Consider the following 25,910-nt stretch of genomic DNA (forward strand, 5'->3'; position numbering starts at 1 on the left):
ATGTAGTTTTTTCTGGCACTTTAAATTTCAGCCACATAACTTATGAACGCTTCATGTGCCAGAGTCCAGACCTGAAGGGAAACCTCAGTCATCAGTTGTGATGCAAAGTTCAGTGAATGTTGCATTTGAAAGCATGATAGAAATGGATCGTAGGTTCCCAGACATCAGCATCCTCAGAAACACCAGCGTAACCACAAACTGCTGTTAGCCAGTGTGATCTCTGCCTGAACGGTGGCAGAGTCACTGAGCAATGGTCGAGATGCTGCGAGACCTCTTCATGATGAGACGCACCTCCACGTCAGGGAGGCTATCCTGTTTGGTTTGGGCGCACCCCTCGTCCGCTGCAGCCATGTGCAGGTCGAAACGCAGAGACACAGATTTCTTCCGCAGCTTGGGATTCCCTCTGAAGAAAGAGCCCTCCCACTGCTTTATCACCTTGTCGATTTTCTCCGTCCTGCAAAACAGCATGATGTAACGGCAGTGAAAGTTCACTCCATGCGCAGGATATTTGGGCAATGGAGATAAGAAAAAAAGGGTGTGAGACTTGACTGGATGCATTAAATATGAACTGTGTCTTTCTTTTGTTTGCACATCTGTGCAGAAAGTTTTTTTTTTTTTTATTAAACAATGACCTGGTTTTTCCTTTAAAAGTGAATGTAGTATGATATAGTGACAACATGACAAATCAGTGACCAGGAAGCTTAACTTCCTTCAGAATCATGCTGTGCTTTATTCATATGACCAGAAACATTACTTAAGCTCTGCTAAAAGGGTTTATCATTGTTTAAATAAAGTTATTTAACTGACTAATAGAAAAATGGCAAAGACTGCATCCCAGCAGCTTTTAAGTTACAGCCTGAGGTAAATTAACAAGTAAGATCATTATTATTCTGGGCCTTCCTTTGGCAATCTCAGAGATTTTTCCTTAAAGGTAGAGTATGTAAGATTTTCAATATTTTCTAAATAAATTAACTACAATCATAATTAGATAGTTTTTTTTTTAAACATGTAGGTTCCAGTCTGTTCATATTTGATGCGTTATTAAATTACAAGTTTAATGAATGACAAAGACCCTTCTTGAATGTTTTCTGACAAGGAAAAAAAAGTACTTTTTTTCCACCAGTAGGGTGAGTATAAACCCATTTATAGCAGAGCGGCTCTGAGCTACAGATCACAAGCGATTCCTGCCCTCATTGGAGCTGGCAAGGAGGAGGGGTGAGGGGTGAGTTTTGCTCATTACTGCCAACCTGTGGTCGTTTGTGGAGGTAACAGTTTTGTGGTTTTGCTCACGACCTGGTGTTTGCCACTTGGTGGTGGAAATAATCGCCTTGAAATCTTACATACTCTGCCTTTAAATTGCATATTCACCCTTCAAAACTTTGTTTAAACGCTCCGACCCCCAAGCACTATAGCTCATCAGCAATTTCCCAGGAATAGTAGTGTGTAACTGTGGTGTAAATTGTGATGGATTGTGAAGAGACCTTTATTTTGACCTGGAAATAATGATCAAGACATTTTCATCCCAAACCTGCTCAGAAAATAAAATATTTACTGTTGCTGTAGGATTATGGCCTACAGAGGTAACACATCTTTAATGACTTTGCAGGCTTATTTGCAAGTTCTTATTTGAAGGCTTTAGGCCAAGGGTATTCAATTCGGTCCAACAAAGCCAACAATCCAACAGGTTTTCCAAGTATCCTTGCTCCAACACAGGCGACTCAGCCGACAGGCCCCTGCTTTAAGCTATCAAGATATGTGAGCTGTGTATCAAGGCTCCAAATGTCACACACAACTGTTTAATCCTGTTCCACCACCTGTGGATGATCTGTCCACTTAAGGTTCTTTGGTCACCGAAAAGGTTGACCAGGAGTTGGGAGACGGAGATCTATCAGCCATGCTCTTCTCAATGAACCATGGATGCAATAAATCAGTAAGCCAAATGATACAAAACATTTCCATAAATAGCTGAAGAACTGGTAGCAATCAAGAGAGGATTTTATTCTATGACTGGTCTTCCTAATGCCATCGATGCAACAGACTGCACACATACCCAACTCATCATGGTTCACTGGTATGCAACCTTTAGGAAATGACACGTCTTAAAGAGTAGTGATTAGTTGTATTAAAAGATGTACTGTAGGATATATCTTGACCTCCTTGTTAATAACAAAACTTTCATTACTCTCAACTCTGACTCACCTCTGTCCATATCAGCACACAGCCCTTCAGTTTCAGGACCTTTTTGTCTTTGTGTGCGTTTTTTTTTTTGTGTGTGTGTTTACATGCAGACTATTATCAGCTGATACATCCTTTCCACTCAGGAGGAGGTTAGTAATCCTTGGTCACAAGAGAAAAGTTGTGAACAATTTTGAGGGTTGAGAACACATTTATGTCATGATATGTTTCATGTTGTGTCTTTGGTTCTAGTTTCCTGTTTTATTTGGCAGTTTTCCTTGTTAAGCTCCCTTTTGTCTTGTTTCCTGTTTTGCTTCCCCATTCATTCGATTCACCTGGACTCATTAGTTAAGTCATTCCACCTGTGTCTTGTTCTGTTTGTGTGTGTGTGTGTATATATATATATATATATATATATATATATATATATATATATATACGGCTTTGTTTCTGTGCATCATTGCTGGTTCATTTTGTTTGCTCCATGTGCTTGTGTTTTGCCTCATTGTGTGAGTTTGTCTTCAGTTTAGTTTTGTATGAAAACTTGTTGGTTCTGCTTCCTGTCTGCATTTGGGTCCACACCTCCACCAACCTGTGACACATTTATGAATTGATGTGTATTTTTCTTTATAACTTTCTAAAGAACCTAAAAGGATTTGAGTAAGTTCTCAGGAGGTTAAATGTGAACAAGGCTCAATGTATTTAAGTCCTGACTCTGTCTGAATCGTTTATATTTCTTACTCTAAGCCCTGATGTAATTGCTCAAAGAAAACACTGATTGTGAAATATACACTGCTCAAAAAAATAAAGGGAACACTAAAGTTGCACATTGTAGATCTGAATGAAAATATTTTATTAAATATTTTGTTCTTTTCATAGTTGAATGTGCTGACAACAAAATCAAGAAAAATTGAATAGCCTAGCATTGCCTTGCAATAGCAGGAACCCAGGGCCAACCACACCAGTATACGGTCTCACAAGGGGTCTGAGGATCTCATCTTGGTACCTAATGGCAGTCAGGCTACCTCTGGCGAGCACATGGAGGGCTGTGCGTCCCTCCAAAGAAATGCTACTCCACACCATTACTAACTACCAAACTGGTCATGCTGGAGGATGTTGCAGGCAGCAGAACATTTTCCATGGCGTCTCCAGATACTGTCATCCCTGTCACATGCTCTCTGTGTGAACCTGCTTTCATCTGTGAAGAGCACAGGGTGCCAGTGGCGAATTTGCCAATCTTGGTGTTGTCTGCAAATGCCAAACGTCCTTGCTCAAAGAAAACACTGATTGTGTTGGGCTGTAAGCACAACCTCCACCTGCGGATGTCGGGCCCTCATACCACCCTCATGGAGTCTGTTTCTGACTGAGCAGACATATGCACATTTGTGGCCTGCTGCAGCTCATTTTACATGGCTCTGGCAGTGCTCCTCCTGTTCCTCCTTGCACAAAGAAGGAGGTAGCAGTCCTGCTGCTGGGTTGTTGCCCTCCTACAGCCTCCTCCACGTCTCCTGATGTACTTGCCTGTCTCCTGGTAGCGCCTCCATGCTCTGGACACTACGCTGCCAGACACAGCAAACCCTTTTGCCACAGCTGGCATTGATGTGCCATCCTGGATGAGCTGCACTACCTGAGCCACTTGTGTGGGTTGTAGACTCCGTCTCATGCTACCACTAGAGTGAAAGCCCCGCCAGCATTCAAAAGTGACCAAAACATCAGCCAGAAAGCATCGGAACTGAGAAGTGGTCTGTGGTCTTCACCTGCAGAACCACTCCTTTACTGGGGTCGATTTCACAGAAGTGGGGTTGACTTGGAGGTACATTGTGTTTTTTAAGTATTCCCTTTATTTTTTAAAGGAAGTGTATATTTCATTCACTTATTTTAGTTATTTCACCTACACATTTTAGTTAATCTATGTGTGGGAATGAGTAGTAATTACAAGCACAACACAATATAGCAGCTGCATTTTGCCAAATGTCCATATGTTTTAAATTGAGCCAATGACCTTAGCAGCAGTAACAAAGTCTTGTAAAAGAGCAGTTAGTCACTGCATCTATAGCTTTCTTTAAATCTTATGTAAGTGCGTATGAGTGTGTTTTCTTTGTGTGTGTGTGTGCATGTGGCCAGTAATATCTGAAGCATGAAAAAAGAATTCCACCCATGTCTTGTTCAACAAAGGCATCTGCCACACCCTGATGTCTGTGCTCCAGTCAGCTTCTCCACATCAAAGACCAGCCATTACATGAGGAAAATTCCCATACAACCCTACAACCAGTTACTCATGGGAACTTGCATGCAACTTGTTGGATGTGTAGTGGTAGTTCCTTTTGGAGTTCGTAAACCTTGTCTACTGTATCAGACACAGTTTGGGGTGGGGACATAGATGATGTGTCATTATGATCTGATGACTCAATAAAACACCTGTGTTTTTAAAGGTGGAGTACGTAATATTTTCAATACTTTGAAAAAAAAAAATTTACTAAAAAATAACTACAATCATAATTAGATAGTTTTTTTAAACATGTAGGTTCCAGACTGTCCATATTTGATGTGTTATTAAATTACAAGTTTAATTAATGACAAAGACCCTTCTTGAATGTTTGCCTACCAGTAAAAAAAAAGTGCTTTTTGTCATTTGTCATAAATTAAACTTGTAATTTAATAACGCATCAAATATGAACAGACTGGAACCTACATGTTCAAAAAATTTTCTAATTATGATTGTAGTTATTTTATTAGTTCATTTATTTTGAAAATATTGAAAATCTTACATACTCCTTTAAATCTTGAGAGGTGGAACTGAATGGTGTTGAGTTTACAGGAGGTAAAGATATTTATCGTTTAAAGCGACATGTTCTAAAGTATTACAATTAGTGCTTGCTGACAAAATAAGCCCACATTTCAGACTCAAGCAGAGCTGTCTGACTTCAGGTCAATGGGAGGCAAGAAGATCAATACTTACTCAATGGTGCCGTGACCCTCGGCACTCTCTCTCACCACATTACCCTGAAGAATCTCTTGAGTCTTTACAGTGGATATTGGTGAGTCTTTATCCTGCTCCGGCTCTGCAAGAAGACAATTATGACACAACACCACAAGACATGGTTGTAATAAGGTTGCCTGTGTGTATGTATGTGTGTGCGTGTGTGTGTGTGTGTGTGTGTGTCCTCTACCTGTGAGTATCACAAGGCTTTGCTGTCTGTACAGGATGTTCTTTTTCAGCCCATTTTCAGAAGGAAGGAGTGGCGGTATCTCAGGAAGGGGCTCAGACTTGGGCTCATCTGGAGTAACAGCTGGATCACTGAAGTCATTTTCTATCCCATTTTCCCTGGGCTCCACCACAGGAGACCGCCAGGGCCGCAGACCCATTGGCGGTCCGTGACGACCCATGTACCTGTAGGCACAAGCGCGTCATGCAGAATAATGATAAGAATAATGATAGAGAACAATGTGTTTCTGTTGAAAATTTTGCAGTTGATGTTGTTTTGGCTGCCTGTGGTTTGGTTTTAAAGCCCAGTTTGGACTTTATGAGAGCAGAAGTAAAGATGGCTGCATTTACAGAGTGTTGACTAGATGAACGGGATTATGAACACACATGTCAGGGTATTGGTTAAATTAGTCATGATTTTGTATGAAAGGTAGCTCTCCAATGTGCAGATAAAAACACGGCTTTCCTCCACCAGATTATAAGTTTTAACATAAGTTCTCGTGTTGTTCTGCCAGACGTTCAGTCAGAACATTCAGGATTGTTTACTAGTTTCACACATTTCAGACTGGAACTGACAACAGACTCAATTAAGCTTTTCAGTGACTTTTAAATAAACATATTTTTCTTGCTTTCATAATCTCATTGCTCCTTTTGTTTAAACAAGATAGTTTATCCACTATATTTAAATATCTGGCTTTTTTTTCACAACACCCAGAATATATTCATTTATCAGAAATGACTCCACAAAGAATAAAAAAAAAATAAAATCAGAAAATCAGATTGTATTGGTTAAGTACTCATAATTCTTCCTAGGCATGAGTGTAAGTGGTTATGCCTTCGTGTTGGCCCTGTGGTGGCCTGGCAACCTGTCCAGGATGTATCTCAACTCTCGCCTGCTAATTGCTGGGATAAGCTCCAGCTTCCCCACAACCCCACAACAGATGGATGAATTTCAGCATTCAAATACCAGAACAATAAATATTCAAACAGCATGCATTTGAAGTACAACAGTGTAAGTGACGTGGAGAATTTGTAGGCTGGCAGATCTTGATACTTATGTGTAAAATGACTGCATGATTCATACATTCATTCATTTTCTGAACTGCTTAGTCTGATTAGGAGTTGTGGGGAAGATGAAGCCAATCCCAGCAATGATTGGGCGAGAGGCAGTGTCGCCAGTCCATCGCAGAGCCATGGCTGCATAAACATTTTTAAATAATTGAAAAGTGTAGAAACTACCAAACACAATAGACACCAACGTCCGAGGCTGGCAACTTTATCCTTGTTAAGCAGGTTGTAATAATAATCATTTTTACTTTATTATTCTTGACTGGGAAATGCATTTGACTTATCTCTAAATGTACGATAACGCAGTTAAACAAACCAAACCAGATATCAAATTTACACCTCATGGTGGAAAGTCAGCTACTAAGACAAGTCCCACCATCTACACCAGGGATGCTCAATCCTGGTCCCCGAAGGCCAGTGTCCTGCCTGACTCGGACTCAGACAAGCTCAGCACATATCTGCTAAATATGCATTGTTTGAGTCAGGTGTGTTGCAGCAGGGACACTTGGAAAGTTGAAGGACAGTGGCCCTGGAGGACCTGAATTGAGGATCCCTGATCTTCTTCCTCCTTAAGAAGAATTTGAGACATTTGCTCTGACGGATAAATGTTTCTGACTTGCATGTCCCTTCTTTGCACCTGTAGGAGGCAGAGTTGAGTTAAGATCTCTGTGGATTGTGTGTTAGAGAATGAAATCATCTATATTTTTGAAATTAGGACTTGTTGTATTTTATGCTTCACCTTGGCTGAGAACAAAACATCTGCACAGTTACATCCCATTTGTATTTGAACCTGTCTTTACACATAATTGGTCAATGTTCACATGCTAAAGTAAAAATATAAGAGTAAAAAAGATCTAAGCCACTAAATACAGCCTGATGTTACTGTGTCAACACATGGGCTTAACTGAACATTTATAGGCAATACATCAAACTCAATAGAGAGTCTCCATTTGGTGCAAAAAAACCATCTAAAAACAAACTAAAATCTCTGCAAAGCTTTAATAACATCTTTAAAACTATTGTGCATGGTCTTTTCAGGACCATTTCTGAGCTCTACAGAAGGTGAATATTAAGACACAGCTGACAGAAATGTTGGGCTTTAGTAATACTTCAGAGAGAAAGACTTGTTTTCACAAGGATTCATGGGGGTTTCCTTTTGTTCAGCAACTCAGATGCCACCCTGCTCAAATATGAACAAGCAATATACACTTCAGATGTCCTGTTTTCCTTCTGCAATCCATCAATAATCTCTGCAAAAGAAATAAGATCAAACCACTTTTATTAAAGTTGGAAAATGACAATCATATAGTTCAAGCAGCAACTTAACATGAAAGGGAACCATTTCAGGTGTTGTTCCAGTGTCCAAAATACGTAAGAAGATAATTAAAGGCAATGCGAAAAGAACTTAATATTCTGTAAGAAAACAAGTTGACACTGGCAGGAAAGAGAAAGATGGGACAAAGGTGGTCAATTTTCTGGATTTTATCATCTTGGCTGACTAAAGAGATTTTTAGACCATGAATCAGTGACTCAGACATGTCGCCTTCATTTAACTGCACGGTTGTTTTGCATCCCTGTTTTGCGTGAGTGAACAGGAGTTTCTTTGTTTGTTCTCAGCTTGCAGTTATTGAAAATCCTAAATTTCTATTCAAAGAAATTCCACTTAATCCAAAATAAAACAATGTTTTCACAAAAACAACACATAAAATGCTGTTTGACAGTCAATGTGAAAGGAAACAATTAAGGTGTAATTATATTTACTTGTCCTTAAGAGCACAAGAATGACTTTTCAGCCTCATTGATATCAGTTAAGTGCTTTTAGAGCCTGCTTTTTTTCTGTAAAAAGTTTTGGAAGATTAAGCCTCTGTCGCGTTCCAGGAAAACATTTTCAACTACATAGTGAAAACTGCGAATGTTGACACAGCAACCACAAAGTTTACCAAGCTCAATGATTGCTTCCTGGTTCCTCAAAGGTTTTCCCCATTCCGTGGTTCATGCCCTCACCTGCCCTCCTCTCGCTCCAAGAGCCGTCGATAAGTGGCGATCTCTCGTTCCAGCCTCATCTTTGTGTTGAGCAGCTGGCCATGGCGCTGGCGCTGGGTCGCTAGTCCACTCCTCACCTGTTCCAGTTCGCTCTCCAGCCCAGTGATCACCTGGGAAAGGTCGTGCAGCTGACTGGAGTACAGCTGCTGGGTGTGCTGCAGGGAAGTCTCCAGGCCTTTCTCCTGGACACCAGGCAGCAAGGAAATATTAGGATTCAGACTGTACAGTTATATTTATGTTTTTGGAATAATGTCTGACCTCAAAGGCATGTATAAAACTGATAGACTTAAAAATAGATAAATATATAAACCTCACTGTCTTCCTCTTGTCAGCAGCACCTGCTGTATTGCTCCTTTGAGTCTGGATAGTACTGTTAACCTGGAGGCCCTACTGCTGAAACCTAAGACTGCTCCCTGCAGTGATGTCAAGTTTTGGAGGTAAAACGTTAATGAGCCTTTTTTCATGTATTTTATGTATTAAACTTTTTTGTGTTGTGAAAACTTTGCAAAGCTTACACTTTAAGGCTAAAGGAGACACTAAAGTGGTGTGTTTCAACTTCAAACTCTTGAATTTGGTCTTATAAAAATGCATTTCTATGTGGTGAAATTGTGGTTTTTATGGGGTTCAGTATAATGATCAAACATCCAGCAAATAAACTGGAAAAGTTGGGTACTGAATCAGTAATCCTCTAACTGAAGCATGTATTAAATAATTCATTCATTATCCTGATTGTTTAGTACGATGAAGGGTCACGGGGAAGCTGGAGTCTATCCCAGCAGTTTTTTGGGCAAAAGGCAGGGTACACCCTGGACAGGTCACCAGTCCATTGCAGGGCCACACAGAGACAAACAACCATTCACACTCTCACTCATTCCTTCAGTTTAATTGTAGCAATTTAGTAACCAATTAACCTAACATGCATATCTTTGGCTGTTGGGAGGAAGGCAGAGTGAACCCACTCTTACACGGGGAGAACATGCAAACTCCACACAGAAAGACCACTGTCCATGCCTAACCCTGACCCCCAGCCTTGGATCGAACCAGCAACCTTCCTGCTGTGAGGCCACAGTCTCTCTGTATTAAATCAATTTAAAGTATTTTATTAGATGTTTAATATTAGGACATTCAATATTAGGACTCTGTTTCTTCACCATAAATAGAACTTCAGGTTATAAAAAAAAACAAAAAAAAACAACGTGTGGCTAGTTTCTCTTCTTGATTATTTATTTAAATAAATCTAATAAACACTGTATGGAAAAACTGACAACTCTAATCTGGATCTCCACCTTTCACTACAGTAAAATGAAGTAAAGATTTTCTGTGAAAAGTTTTCTAAGAAAAAACTAGTCCACTTTTCTATTCTGCTCTTTGAGCTTTGCAGCGCTGGTGTCCGCCTCTCTCTGAATGCCCCGCCTCAGCATTTCTGTCAGGCTGAGGTCTGGACTTTTACTGCATATTTACAATACCTTTATTTATTATTTATTTTTTATTATTCTATTTTAGATTAAGCGCTTTGTTTCGGATCATCGTCCAGTCGGATGAGACAGTTTCAGTCAAGCTTTTCCATCACACAGATAGACACACATCTGAGTCTCACCTATTTTGGGAAACAGACAAGTTCATGGTTTATTTGGGGACTGCAAAATATCCAAGTCCAGTGAATGCAAATTAAGCCTAATCATAATACCTCCACCACCATGCTTGGCAGTTGTGAGATTTTTGTGCTAATAATTTGCTAATAACACTTTTTTTAATATGTCACTTTCACATTTCATCTGAGGGTTAATTTACCCAGTTCTATGACCTGTAAAGGAACAAATTCTTTCTTGTGTTGATTTGAGTTTGCTATGTCCTGGTACGTAAAACTTTCGAGATGAAAGAGGGCTTCCTTTATCTTTAACTTGGCTGTACAATATCTCTACTTTGTAACTTGGCTCAACAATAACAAAAAAGTTAAACAATTCTTGGAAAACCACTCAAACTTGCAGATAACCCAGTGAAACCTTCTTGCTCTAAGCGTAACAGGGGGGAGGTAGGCAGCCTCTTTAAATTTTGCTTAAAGGACACATTGAGGTATAAATGGGAAAATGCTGCTTCATTATCCATTTAATGGAGTAAAGGAATCAGTATAAAAGAGGTGGTAATAACAATGTCAAAATATATTGTATGTTTTGGAAAATTGTTGTCAATGGAATGGAAAGAGTCAGCAGCTAATGATAAAAAAAAAGCTAGGGGTTTTTTATCTAACTTGTCACTTTCATTATCTCACCACCCACTCAAAGTCAACAAAAGTAGCGTGCCACTTGCTGCAAAGGTCATGTTTATATGTAGAGATGAGTGATGTGTGTGGTTTTACCAAGGCATGTAAGGTTTCTATCTCCACTTGCAGGGAGTGCCACTGCTTTCTGGCCTCTGCAAGTTCAGCCCGTGCCTCCCTCAGGGCAGCGCCGCCGAGGTTCACCTGTGCCCATGCCACCTCCTCCTGACCAATGATAAGAAGATCCAATGTTACACCCAAACCCAAAAAGACATATTCAGCTACTTTATTGCATAACACACCTTGTGGGTAAGTGTATTTTCCCATTGGCACTCTGTCAAGCAGTTGAGAGAAGCAGCCATGGTGGCGATGCTGGCAGTGTGTGTTTCAGTTTGGGTAAACAGACAGGCAAACAGGCACCAAGGCTTGTCTGTATACACAGCTGTACAATGTGTCAACACTGTACAGCTGTTAGGTGTTTAACACTTCCATTCAAATGAAGTGAGGCAGTGAAGCTGCCTCAGCACACTTCAGAAAAAGACTTTGACATTAAAAATGAAAGAAGACTTGAAGTTTTGCAGGTTATTTTAATCTGAACTTGATTTGACACCCCCACCAGCCTTCTCATTATCTGTTTACTGAGAAGAGAAAATGAAGATAAAACCCCAAAATCTTCCTAAAACAACAAGCTTTTACTGATAACACAGGATCACTCAGCAGTTTGTCCTTTTGTCATTTACTTTATCTGGCAGGTAATCATGAAAAGAGATTTTTCTTTTATACTGATTTAAGTCTTTAAATATGAAGCATCTGCTGAAACCAACTCTCAATCCTATAGTTGCTTCCATCAGTGGTTCCCTACTTTTTGTCTTTTAGGATCCCCTTAATTCAACTATAAAGTCGTGCTGAAACCATGTTTGGCTTTATGCTATCATTAACCAGTGTCTTTCCATTAAGGATGCATTCAGACTGAGTCCTTTCCAGTCCTTTAATAAAACCAAAGTTAACATAACTGTGGACTGTTACTATTTGTTTAATTAATGAAATGGTGCAGGACAACTCCAGATTACCAGGATAGACATTTACTACTACTACAGTAGCTCCACTGGTTCACTGATCTCACTAAACCACAGTACGTGGACAAGAATGGATTGTAGCCTGCTCAACAGCTTTGTTTAACATTTAGAGTTAGGATAAATGTTTTGTCATTGCACATCAGATTTTGATAACATTTAGAGTTAGGATAAATGTTTTGTCATTGCACATCAGATTTTGATGACTCTGTTTCTTCACCTTTGGACCAGGTTGTAAAAATCATTGTTTCTAGGCTCCCGAGATTTTGGCTCCATGTGGACAAAATATTCAAGTTATTAAAAAAATGAATCAAAACAAATTTAAAATCATAATAATAAAAAAAATCTCAAATATCAAGAGAAGCCTTTTATCCATAAAGCTCCACTTGGTAAGGAAAATTTGTCCGACACAACACAGCAGCCAGACCATCACCTGGACAGCAGATGCACTTCAACTCATCTCTGTCATCTTCATTTTTTCAACCACAGAGGCTTCCTACAGAGAAAGCCTCATAAAGCCCCTGTGCTTTCTGGAGATGGACCTCAGGTTGGGAGCCACTGTTCTACAGTGCACGAACAGCCATCCATAAGAACATTATGGTAATTACACTCTGTGACATAATGTTAAACACAATTAGTCGCTGTTTCTGTGAATCAACTCGGAGACAGTGGTTTCTTTTCCAAACTTGTGTGATTCATGTAGTCCATTTCATAACCCCATCATTCACATTTTTCACATTTCTTGTTTGTAAAGCTGAGTTACAAAGTCATGATGCTTGTCTCCTCCATTGCTGTTTTCACATGCACTGCTGCAAAAGATCCATAAACGGAGGCAAACAGCACCGCAGGCTTCTGTATGAATGAAGACACAGTCCAGAGCTGAGCAATGGCTTTAACACTTCTAGAAAAGAAAAAATACTTTGCTGTAAAAATAAGTTTGGTATTCAGGATTTCATGTTGATGTCTTGGTACAGAGATAGAAGTTGGGTCATCATATTGCAGTGTCTGCTGGCTGATTTCTTCACGTTTATATTACTGAATATCACTTGCAGAAAGGCTCCCATTCCTATCCACAAACAGATCACATTTCATGTTTCTGTTTATTTTATCATTTCTGTGACGAAGCATTACACCTACTCCACACACGGTGACCACCAGCACCACATGAAACTGTCACAACACTATACTGTCAAAACCTTTGTTTGTTGGAGTACATAATTATATCTTTTTTTAAGTCAATGCAGTTTTTAGAACAATGCAAAATATTTCTGATCCATGTATCAGCGTCCATATTCTTTGTGCTCTGGTTTGTTAATTCCCACTGTTGCACCCTACAATAAACTGCAGCATGACATTTATCAATCTTTCAGGTTGTAGTGGATTGGTTTTGGAAAAATTAGTTTAGCTTATTAGTTTTGACTGGATCATAAGAGCCAGAGATCAAGCTCCCAGTTAACCAGAGGATAAATTAATCAAATCTATGTTTTTTTTCCTCAGGAGGTTCTCCTGCCAATTTCAGAACCTCTTAATGTGTTTTTATTCTGACAGTCACATAGTTTTTACACTATGTTCATGGATCCGTGCAAATCAGATCTGAGTCTGATAAATACTCAATGCCAGTTTTATGTTTTACTACTGAAGACAAAAGCCAAAGGTTAGTAGGTGTTAAATGGTTTATTGTCCACTGTGACAGGTCTTAAGAATCACAAACATCCACAAGCTACCATTCAAGCAATGCAAGACTTAAAATCTATTTTGTAAAACTTCTTTTTAAAAAACACTGCAAATCTTCCCGGAAGCAGAACTTACTATTCAGAGATGTTCAGATGATAATATCCATCAGGGAGTAAGTTAAGTTGAACCCATCTGACTGGATCTTTTTCTAAGTTCAGTATGACCTCTGACTATCATGGCCATCCTGCAGGTTTTTGACTGCAGCAGTGTGTAACCGTAACGTTGGAGGGACGTCAGAGTGGGGCTGATGCAAACAACAGCGTTAATAAAAAGCCTCTCTGATTTAGCACCATGACTTACAGCTTTTGGTAAAGCTGCCATTGTTTAAGGAACAGGAAGACTGAAGTAATAAACCATCTCACCAAGACTGCGCTTTTCCCAAACAAAAGAAAAGAAGGATGCATGGTTTAAGTGTGAGCACAAGCTTAAAAACTATGTTGGCGTTACAGAAATAGAGGCTTGTGAATATCTAATGAGGAGGACGGATCAACTAACTCTGTATGTAGCTGTATGTCACATTACACCTCTGGTATATTTATCTAGTTATCTATCTATCCAATGTGGCACTGAATGTGTTCAGATGAAGACAGAGGAGACAAATACATGTATTTACACAAAAAGCATACAACCAGTCAAATACAAAGGAGAAGAAGCAGAACAATCAATCCTAAAACCAGCCTTTCATCACAGAAACCAAGTTAATCATTTTGTCTGTATCAGGTCTTGAGGGTGTGTCTGCTTGGAACAGAGCCACACGACAAGAGAAATTAAAAAGATGACAGAGGTAGAGGCGTACCTCACGAAGAACACCTCTGTGTGTTCTGGAAGCTGCTGCTGCTGCTCCACTTCCAGACCAACCGGGCCCAGCCAAGCCAGAGGCTGGATTTGAGACGGCTGCCGGGCCGAGATTTCTTCCAGCTGGGTCAGAGAGTCTGCTTTGGTCGCACTGCGATCTGATTCTTTCGAGGAGCTGGGTGAGCTCCATCCCTGTGCCATCCTCCTTCTCCCCTCCTGCTGCTGCTGTTGTTGCTAACAGAGCATCGCAGGAGCCGGCCCGCTGCAGCTGCAGAGCCCGGGCTGCCTGCAAACAGCCAACCAGAGGAGGCAAGAGAGGGAGGGAGGGAGGGAGGGAGGGAGAGAAGGAGAGAATACAAGATAACAAGAAAAACAGGAGAAACAATTGAAACATAGAGGTGGGAGTGAGGAAAGAGTGGATAAAGTAGATAAATGAAAAAAGGGAAAAAGTAAGACAAGGGAGAAGAGTGTTAATGTATGGCTGGGTGTGCGTGTGTGTGTGTGTGTGTGTGTGTGTGTGTGTGTGTGTGTGTGTGTGGAGGGAGCAGTGAGATCACGCAATGCAGAGGCAAGAAAAGATGGAGAATCAATTATCAAGACCAACATGTGTGCAAATACGTGTGCGACCCTGAGAGTGAGGGAGGGGGGAGTATTAGTCAGCAAAATCAGAAAATAGAGGAAGAAGGAAAGGATTGAGGGAGCGAGGAGGGGGGAGGGGGGCAGAGGGGGGCAGAGGGGGTCAGCGTGAGGGGATATAATAAATCAGAAGGTGGTGTGAAGCTTCATTCTCACAGTAACACACACGCAATCATTACAGGAGCATTATGCTGGGCTGGAACGGATCACATATAATTTATCCATCATAACAAATGCGATAATTACTATTCTCACCATTACATATCTATTTAAAGGACTATTACAAGCAATCATCTTTCATTATTAAACCCAGGGAAGCAATGTCGGGGTCATGAAGAGACCAAGAGGAGTGTTGTATTTTAGAAAGTCATGCAAGCTGGCAAGCAGCTGTAAAACGTGTCAGATGTGTTACAGCTGCGTGCTGCATGCACTAAAGCAGTAAAACATACAGAAATGTTTTACAGTCCCCCAAACAAAACAAGCAATATAAATATAAATATAAAAAGTCAGAGGACTGACATGAAAATGCGTGAAATTTCGCAACAATTTATCCAACAGCAATAATGCTTCACTGTTGCCTAAGCCATAAAAGAACATGATAAACTGAAAAACACTGAGAAACCACTTTATTAGGGGCTTCCTGTTAACGCAGGGTTTGACCTCCTTTTCCCTTCAGAACATCCTTAATTCTTTATATTGTAGATTCAATATTTGTTGGAAACATTTCTCAGAAATTTTGCATATTAACGTGATAACATCACACTTAGATTAGCAGATTATCTGGCTCCAGATTCATGAGGAGAATCTCCCGTTTCCACCACATCTGAAATGTGCTGTATCAGATAGAGATCTGGTGGCTGTGGAGGCCATTGATGATTTAAGCTGTGTGACATCCTGCTGGAAGTGGCCATCACAAGATGGTAGACTATGGTCAGAAAGGGATGGACGTGACCAGCAACAATACTCACAGAGGCTGTGGTGGTTAAATGATGCCATGTTGGATACTAAGGGGCCCTAAGTGTGCCAAGAAAATATCCTCCACACCTTTACAACACCAGTAGTCTGAAGTGTCAGTAGAAGGCAGGATGGATGCTTTATGATGTTTCCAACAGATTCTGATCCATTCATATGAATGTGGAGCTGAACTGGAGACCAGACAAAGTTTTTCCATCTTCTGTATTCCAGTTTTTAGGAATCTGTGTGGAGTGGAACCTCAGTTTCCTGTTCTCAGCTGACAGGAGTAGCACCTGGTATCGTCTTCTGCTGCTGTAACTCATCTGCTTCACAATTGGGCCCGTTGAGTGTTCATAGGCGATATTCTGCATATCCTTGTTGGAACCAGTGTTCATTCCACTTCCTGTTGCCTTTCCATCATCTCATTCTCCTCTGACATCAACAAGGCATTTTAGACTAGACAACTCATGCTCACTGGTTATCAGAATATTTATTTGTGAACCCTAGAAATTGTTTTGTGTGTGAATCCCAGTAAATCAGATGCTTCTAAAATACTCCAACCAACAAACATGGCACGTTCAAAGTAACTTAAATCCTCCTTTGACATTCTGATCCTCAGTTTGAACTTCATCAAGTCATCTTCAACATGTCTACATTACTTAATGCATTGAATATCTTCTATGTGATTGGCTGATTGGATATTTGTGTTAGCAAGAAATGGAACAGATACATCCAAAAAAGTAGCCCGTGATTGTATTATATATGTAGCGGTTGGACTACGTCTCCTATGATGCCTAGCTCTCCCACAATGCATAGCGTCTGGAGCGTTGTATGTGGTGCCTAGTGTGAACCACAGGCAGTTCTCAAGCGTGTCGACCTGGTTGTGTGTCTTGATTATACAATTTACACCACTTTCCACAGAAATTATTTCACCATATCCAAAAGGATTAAACCTGGATGTTTTTGCATTTTCCTCTCCAGTCCTTTTCTTATCTCACACTAATAGTTAAATGCACAAATAAGGATGAGATTGTTTCAGCACCAGTGTTAGACATAAAACAAAACCAGAAACAAAAAAGATTGTTGGCTGTTCTTCCACTGAAGACAGAAGCCACACGTTAACGTCAAAGAGAGCAGAGAAAATGCAGCTGTAATCTACAAAATCAAGCAGAACTACATGTAATTTGGGTGATGACATCCACAGTACTTCATAGGATACTGCTATTCAAAACCCAGCCTACAAATGCTATAAAGTTTTACTTGGCTGGCAGGCAGGAGACCTTTTGGGATTTACTAATGAGTGACTAACACTGTTTGAACTTCTTCATGTCCAGCCAAAAGACAATATAACATGAAGGACTGAAGCACATAGAAAAGAGGGTAAAGATAAAAAGACACATATTAGTGACCTCAAACTCCTGGTTCATCTCCTGCAGCTCTATCATGGAGCGGTGAAAGTCTGTCTGCAGCATTTTGCTGTTCTGATCCACCTGCCTCTTCGACTCCCTGAGCATCGCCACTTGCTGCTCCAGGTACCTGGTGGTCCTCTCCTCTGTCTCACACCTGAAATATGAAGTGAGCAGATGTGCACCTGCAGTTTATATCATTACTTTTACTACATGCATCTACAATAATGCAAAAAAATTTTTTTAAAGAAAAATGAATCTCATCTTTTCTTTCTTTTTTCTTTTGCTAATTCTCCATTCATAACCCAGTCATGCAAAGATGAAAGAATATGCTTTTTCAATGATCCTTTAATCTGCAGGACGTAGTTGAAGAAACAGTTATCTGAAACTTACTGGGTCTTGAAATTCAGTATATGCAAACTCAGAAACACAAGATATTACATGGCATCAAAACTTATAAAGCAAAAATGCAGGAAAAGTAAATGAAAAAGTTAAAAATGACTGCTTCAGTGAATACAGGAGGTAGATGCTGGTAATCAGTGCACATGATTAAATAAAAAACTTGATGATCGTCAGTAAAACAGCTGGATAAAAACAGAAGTTTGCTGCCCATCAATCTGGAAAGGGTTATAAGGTCTTCTCCAAACTGTTTAGAAAGGAACACCATCACAACTCATTCAACACAGCTGCTCATCTTCCAAGGAGTGGACATCTTAGCAGGTTCAGCTTTAGTAAAGATCCTGGCAGGCTCCAAAAAGAAAAAAAAACCCACCCCTACATGCAAGCTCGCTGGGCCTCAGTTAGCATGTTTATTAGAGATCATGACCGTAAAATGAGAAAAAGATAAGTATGGACTGTTTGGAAGGGTTGAATACAGGGGAATACAGATGATAAAAGGCTAAAGATTTCTAATGCAATACAACTTTCTACACTAGTACCGTAATGTAAGAAGACTTTTTGTGGAGTTAGTCATTTTTGGGGGAATAATATGTAGTCACTGTTTCATGGTGTACCTGGTAAGCTGTCTACGTTTGTTGTTTGCTGCTAACTAGGTATTGGAATTAGAGGGGATGCTGAGGATTTTTATCTTCTTTCTAAACACAACATGGCAGCATGGCTGCCCAGACCTTATGCAGAAACCAGTGAGACAAAACTCAGTGAACTGAAGCAACGATGGAAGGAAGACTGGAGGAAAATATCTCCACACAAAACCACACAGTAGACAAGTTACTGCTACAGGGGGACCTGCAATCTGCTGAGTCATGGGATGGACTTAGTTTTTCACAAAGTGATTCTGCATTTCAGTTTAATTTTGTTGAAAAAGTAAAGACAGCGTAATATGTCACATGTTGTTCATCTGAAGGTATTCTCCTAGTTTTGGGGAAGAATGTTTATTTCTAATTTCCTGACTGATAAAACCTTTATTCAGATTTTATGGGAGAATTTTTTCAGATTCAAACAGATTCAAATTAAGTGAAAAGTTTATTTAAGCACTGGCAAAACCCCCCACATTTCTATTTTAGATAAGGACTCTGGTTTAAGCTTTATAAATAAATGTGGCTGCTTTACTGAGTTGATGTGTTGCAGGGTATCATTCATACAAAAGAAAAAGGCATAAAAGAAAACCTTGACATAATTTTAAGTGTGTCATAAAGAGCCTCACAGACACAACCATCCAGTCAGGACACACATCAGGTGGTGCTATAAAAAGAACTGGGTGTCATTACTGTCCTTTGGGGGTTAATGGCTCACAGCAGAGGGAGGTGGCGGTGTGTGCTGTCTGGCTCTGCATCAATGCATAAGTGAAAGTGCCGATGCGGCACAAAGCCAGCCTGGATGTGCATGCAGGTTGGCTCACAAGCTCAGGAGCTGGCCTGAGTTAGATTAAAGACCTGGAAAGCATCGGAGCGGGATGAAAACATATATTTATGTACTTATGTTCCCATGTGCAAGTAAGGACAACCACACATCAGCTCCTGCAATGTTAGAAAAATATTACCAGTGCACAAAACTAAAAATGCTTCACCACATCACTCTGGATGTCTTATTGATTTAACAAGAGTTACAGGTGGATTTGATCTTATCTCTGATATCCCAAATCAGAAAGTCCTGATCAGTAGTGGCCATGGGGAAATGGAAAACAAACAAAAACAGAAATTCAGCTGACCTGGCTTGGATAGCAGCAGCTCTGGACTTCATGCTGTCGGACTGTAATGCCAGTTGGGCGTTCTCCATCAGTAATTTACCAACCTGACAGACAGAAAACATTGACATGTGAAAAATAAGCAGTTCTATGTCTTTTCTGCCAAAAAAAATCTTTGGTCTTAACACAGAATGTGTGTAAAATAATAAATGGCACATTGTGAAGGTCTGAAAAACTAAAAGCTTTAAAGTGTTTCTGCTCTGCGTTTTTTTTTTTAACCTTATTTATTAAGGTAGGAAAACAAAGCATTCAAATTTTTTCCAATATAATAGTTTAACAAATTACAAACCTTTTTTATCAAGGAATTTGTCCATATTTTAAACCATCAATAATATTTTAAATGAATCCACACTACATCATGATGCTATCACCATGTTTGACTGTGGAGGATCATTTTCACTGGGTTTTGCAACATATAAAAGCCAAAAAAAGTTTAGTTTTAACCTTATTAAAGCAGATTACCCTCGTCTTTCCAGATGTTAGCCTATAGTATATTCTATACATTGCATTTCTATTTTGTTTTTATTTATTTTATCTTTAAAACTCACTTTTTTATGTACATATTTAATAAGTTTGACAAGTGATGTAGACTGTCACACACACACACACACACACACACACACACACACACACACACACACACACACACACACACACACACACACACACACACACACACTCTCTGCATCACTGATCATCATTGATGCACAGATCATTTGAGACTTACTGTTTATTCCACACAGATGAAAATAATTGCAATAAGTATAAGATATATGAAGGAATTTTGCACCAGCCTTAAAAAGTGGAATAAACAGAAAATGCAGACTATTTTAAACCTATTGTTTTAATTTCACTTGACCATTTTGACACCACCACAGTAGACCTTTTGGATAAAACTGAATGAATCCATTTCATTTAAAGAATTTTAAGCAAGATAAAGACCTCATCCATTAAAAAAAGGGAATCACAGCTCAAGTAAGTTGGAACTGTTTACATAGTATTCGTGGAGTAGTTTGTTAAGCCAACAAATCCCACAAACTTAAGCTTTCTGATTTATTCTGAGGTAGGATAAATATAATCAAATGATCTGGTTTTACAAAATGATTTGCTGATTCATATGTAGAAGTGGAGCAACTGAAATAAAAACGTTTCCCCAACGTCTGTCACACATTTTAAATAAGCCAACTACACCCTTATTTCTCTTTGTTTTGTCATGTCTATGGCGATGTCAGAATGCAACACACCCACATTGAAAGAAAGCCAAAGATTGCACAAATGGAATATTCCACTTCATTTATATCATGCACTTTATCAAAAACTTCTGATGAGGTTACTCCTAAACCCCAGTGAGATTATTAATGTGAGAAATAACAAATGAATCCCTTGTGTTAACATGAGAGCATTACCTGGATCAGCAAACAATCAAACTTGACAGTTTGCTCATGTGCCAGTCGTGGCAACGCGTCAAACGTCGAAGTGACAAAGAGCTCAAACAAACACTAAACAGATTAAAATGCCTCTCTGAAACCTAAGCATTCGTGTCATACCGAGCGTGACACTTGAGTCGTAGAGCAATTAAAAAAACTATCAAGCTGAGTCATGTGAGAACGAGATGAAAGTCAATGATCTTGTGAGTGGAATTGCTTTCATAGTAAAACAGGTTTCCGCATTTTTTAGTTTGTGTGTGACAGCTAAATACACAATCTGGACAAACTTAGTCATTTCTGTCCTCTTTAATGGGATTGAATGTGCTGGACTCGGTTTTAAGATGTTGGATTTTTATTTTAGCTTAATTTAAAATAGCTGTAGTTGTTTCTAATGGGAGTTTCATAAATGAAGAAGTGTGTGCACCTCATACACTAAAGTCATCAGCTCTTGACAGAATCTGCCTATTGTCAGTCTTCATCAAGCATCAGCAGAACTTTATGATCACAAAGTCATTCATTCATTCATTTTCCGAACCGCTTATTCCAATTCAGGGTCGCGGGGAAGCTGGAGCCTATCCCAGCCGGCTTTGGGCGACAGGCAGGGTACACCCTGGACAGCTTGCCAGTCCATCGGGGAGGAAGCCGGAGTACCCGGAGAGAACCCACGCATACACGGGGAGAACATGCAAACTCCACACAGAAAGGCCACTGACCAAACCAGCCAAGGATCAAACCAGTGACCTTCTTGCTGTGAGGCCACAGTGCTAACCACTGCGCCACCGTGCAGCCCCCATGATCACAAAGTATCTGCTCAAATCTGAATCCATGAAATTATCATGTAAAGAGTCTTCAGTTACTTGCTTTAGTATATTTGGAAAATATATGTAATGCAGAAAGACTTTAATAGTCATGTTTCAGATTTGCTCCAGTGGTTTCTATTTAACATTAAAACTGATAGGAGTCTTTTTTTTTTTTTTTTTTTTTTTTTTTTACCCCTGTTGCATTTTTAACCTAATTTAACTAACCTAATTTAAATTGAACCCTATCTGTCGAAATGTCATAACTTTAACTAAAGTCACTATATTTGTCATGTTGTGCCAAGTCACAGAGGAAGTCATTTTTAGCACACAGAAAACAACGTAAAACACTGAGAATGGCTGCAGTCACTGTATCAGTGTTGCTGAGCAACTGCAGTCTAGCGTCTAAAACATGACAGAACACTAATTAAATCGGCTTTTACTCATGACTAGCAAATTCAGACAGATAAAATGACAGATTTCAGTAAATCAACATAAAGTATACAACTTGATAAAACCATGACAGCCTATAGTTCAGGTCAGGATAGATAAGCCTGAATAGCCTAGATCAGGGGTGTCCGAAGTCGGTCCTCGAGGGCCGTTGCCCTGCAGGTTTTTGATGCATCCCTGTTCCAACACAGCTGGTTTCTAGTAAATGGTTCCAGCAGCCAGTGAAGTTCTGAAAACCTGCAGGATTGTGGCCCTCAAGGACCGGAGCTGGGCACCCCTGGCCTAAAATGTGCTCATTGAACAGTGACATAGGCCATTGTATACTAATAAAAAATGAACAGAAGCGGAAAGATGAATGCAGACGAAGCTTTGGCTATGCTCTAACTAATGAATGAGGAAGATTCAGATCGGTGAGACATGATCAGCTCCTCTTACTACAACAGGAATAAGCATTGAAATCCTTGACAAGATGTGGACGCAGTATTCGCCTCCAGCTACACACCTGTTGTGGTTTTTTATAACATTCTGGACATTGCTGTGCTGAATGAGGGGGTCATCTAGCTGCATCAATGCCAGACTGACCCGGCGTGCGTTCATTATTCAGCTCTGCAGGCAGCTGCACAGTGAGCACATCCCAGAGCCGTCACAGTCACCAAGCAGGTTCAGCTTGCCAATGATGCTGAGCCTGGGAAAGAGGGCAAACTGTAGCCACACACGGAAGTGTGCAAGAAACAAAACCACAAGAATATGCATGAAATGCTGGCACACAGTCTGGTGCCAGCGTACAGCATGTCTGTACAGCGTGTGCTGGATGAGAGGAGTTAATAACTGAACATGTTGTTCCTTATTCATTTGTAACATTTTGTCAACAGTGGACACATGTCCACGGTCTTTCTGTCCATCTGAGATGAGTTGGTGTTTAGCGAACTTGGAGCTGTGGCTTGTGGAGAACCTGTGGCTTCCTCCTTGTATAATCCAGTTTCAATGTTGTTTCCAGTGTTTCTCCTGCAACTCCTCTTGACTGGGTCAAGCTCATTTATTTTCATCTCCATTTTAAACAACAGAAACCAGCTGAACTAAAACATATTTATACTGTGTTCTCTAATTTAAAAAAATGGTCTGATTTTATTAAATCTTACTTACAGACAACATATAATAGCTGATTTCTGGGTGTAATTCCTTGACGCCACATGCATGTGGATGTGCACTTGATGGTTAAAGTATTTGATGGCTAAATAATCTTATCATGTGTCATACTGTAATGCTGTAGTCAGTAGGTTCAATGTCACAACATGGGAGTTTGTGAATACCTGATTCAGCAGAGTTGCTTTTAAAGTTGAGATTAACATCCTGATCAGCCTATAAAATATATCACAGTAACACTGAAAAATCAAGACAGACTAATTATTATACAGGATATGTGTCTTCAGCACAGAGTGGGAGTCCTACAAGTGTTTGTGTTGGCTATAAAGCCCTCCCACTTCTCCTGAAAGGGTGCGAACGTGGGGGAAACACGGATTTCTGTATGCTGAGGTTGACTTTGTGGAAGGAAAATGGTTTTCCAAAATCTTCCTAATTTCACATGTCTCCATTGTTCATGGTGACCATTGTATCTTCTATAGTGCTGCCTGAAGGTTAAAGGTCATGCCTGTTCAACATAAGTTTCTGCCCTTGATCTTCACACTTTCCCAGACACCCTGAATCCTATTACAATATTCTTTTTTGACTTAATATTTATTCCAAATATTAAATCAAAATTAAATTTCATTCCAAATATGTAAACAAAAATAGGTACAAATTTATTTGTAAAAAAAAAAAAAGAAAGAAAGGAAAACTTTGCATTGTAAGTGCAGATATAACAAAATTCTGTACGACTGTGAATGAAACATATTTATTGAATGTTCTCTGATGGAGTTTGGAACAAAGTAATGAGCCATAACAAACCTTTGCTTGGACAGTCTAAACATTTGAGAGCTGTTTTTATACCCATTCCTGACACCAGTACCTCTAACCAATGAAACTTCCAAAACTCTGTCAATATTTCTGCATGTATTTACATATGTGCCTACTAATTTTATTCAGGTTGCAGGCATTGAATTTTATATTTATTTATTTTTTCATAATAAACTATAGTAGTGATTAACTTTATTTATATATTTGGACAATTTATTGAAGTTTGTCAGTCATTCCTTTTGAAAGTGTGTCTGAAGGACGAATGAATTAAAAAGCTAGATCAAAGTTTTTATTCCATTTTATGTTATATTTCATCTTTCCTGCAAATGAAGTTTGTTCCTGAAGTTAAATGCAACTTCAATGAACCAACAAGACACATTGTTTTAACATTTTTACTTGCCTGTTCTCTGTCAGAATCAATCTGATGTAACGGAGCAAAGCTGTCATAAAAAACCAACAGGCTAATTTGCTCAGTGAAAGGTCTAACCTGAGTTCGGAGCTCCTTGACCGTCTGTTCCTGTTGGGACCAGTTGTGGCTATGTGAAGTGGTCCTGATGCCCAACTCGGCTATCTGAGCCTCCAGTCGGTGGTTGGCCTCATGCAGCCTGTTCACCTGCTCCATGAATCCCTTCATTCGTGCATTCAAACCTGACATTGTATTACTGGAGTCCTGCAGCAAGTCCATCGAGTCCTGGTAGGACACACACATAGATGTCAACAGTCCCACGCAGAAAATAAATGTTCACACAGGGTAGAATGACAGCTATGATGGCCAAAACATTGGGGCAGTACACAACTGGACTGCTCTTACAGTAATATGAGGTTACAACATTTACAGCACACAATCTGCCACCCACTTGGAATCACATGCTGACAAAGGCGTTTACAAGGTAAATGTTTACCCAGTCATACTCACCTGAAGCAACGCGGCCTTCAGTGTATCAGCCACAGTAAATGTTCAGTTTGATCGCCTGGTCACACTGAGACAGTCCACCACTCCCCACACCTTAGCCACATTCCTCTACAGCGAACTGCGCAGCCCTTCCTCCTTCCCACTGGGTCCTGGTTGACATGTAGCAGGCCCCTGAGACAGAGCAGACAGGCTGCAGTTAGCCGGCCGATAGGCTGGGGTCTACGCGGTCAGTCGCCACGGGGATGCAACTCCCTGTCCCACCTCACACCCCAGGCAGCACGCAAGAGAGGGGAGAGTGGTGGGGTTGGGACTGAACACAGTGCTTACATCACTAGCACTCTGGGGCCCTTTGTGCTCTCTGATCCAGGATTACTGAGCCGCTTTCAAACTGACAGCAACGCAAGCTGTGGAGTGAATGTTCAGGGAGACACAGTGACGGTGTGTGCGTGTGTGCGCATTGGACTGGTGCTTTAATATGAGCTTACATATACTGTAATTAATCTGTGCCCCATATTTCTGCTCTGATTTCCTTCTTACTCAATCACAGTTTTGACTGGTTCAGGGAAATAGCTGGCGTGTTTGTGTCTGACTGTCTGGGCCAAAGTGTTCAGCTTTGAAATATTACGTTGTGGGTTCCTGTTTCCTTGGATACAGTACACAAAACGGTGTTTGTGTATTTCCATATATTCGCACAAGGACTTTCAATATCCAGCAGGCAGAGATTGTGGTGTCTCTGCAACAACACACAAAGAATAATACAAACAAATTGTTTTAATTAAGGTTGATGTATGCACTAATTGACTGAAATTTGTAAAAATGGG

The 25,910-nt window shown here is 40.0% G+C and overlaps 1 protein-coding gene across 1 annotated transcript; it reads right to left on the bottom strand.

Moving 5' to 3' along the window:
- Positions 1-240: 240 nt before the first annotated feature.
- krt222 (keratin 222) lies at positions 241-24,861 on the bottom strand (the record flags this gene model as incomplete). Its single annotated transcript, XM_079262418.1, has 9 exons — positions 241-454; positions 5,135-5,237; positions 5,346-5,566; positions 8,453-8,673; positions 10,848-10,973; positions 14,352-14,636; positions 17,350-17,503; positions 19,514-19,596; positions 24,664-24,861. The coding sequence occupies 9 exons, from the start codon at positions 24,859-24,861 to the stop codon at positions 241-243; spliced, it is 1,605 nt and encodes a 534-aa protein (XP_079118544.1).
- Positions 24,862-25,910: the final 1,049 nt, after the last annotated feature.

This window comes from Telmatherina bonti, assembly GCF_933228915.1.
Source record: "Telmatherina bonti genome assembly, chromosome: 3".
Lineage (NCBI taxonomy): Eukaryota > Metazoa > Chordata > Actinopteri > Atheriniformes > Telmatherinidae > Telmatherina > Telmatherina bonti.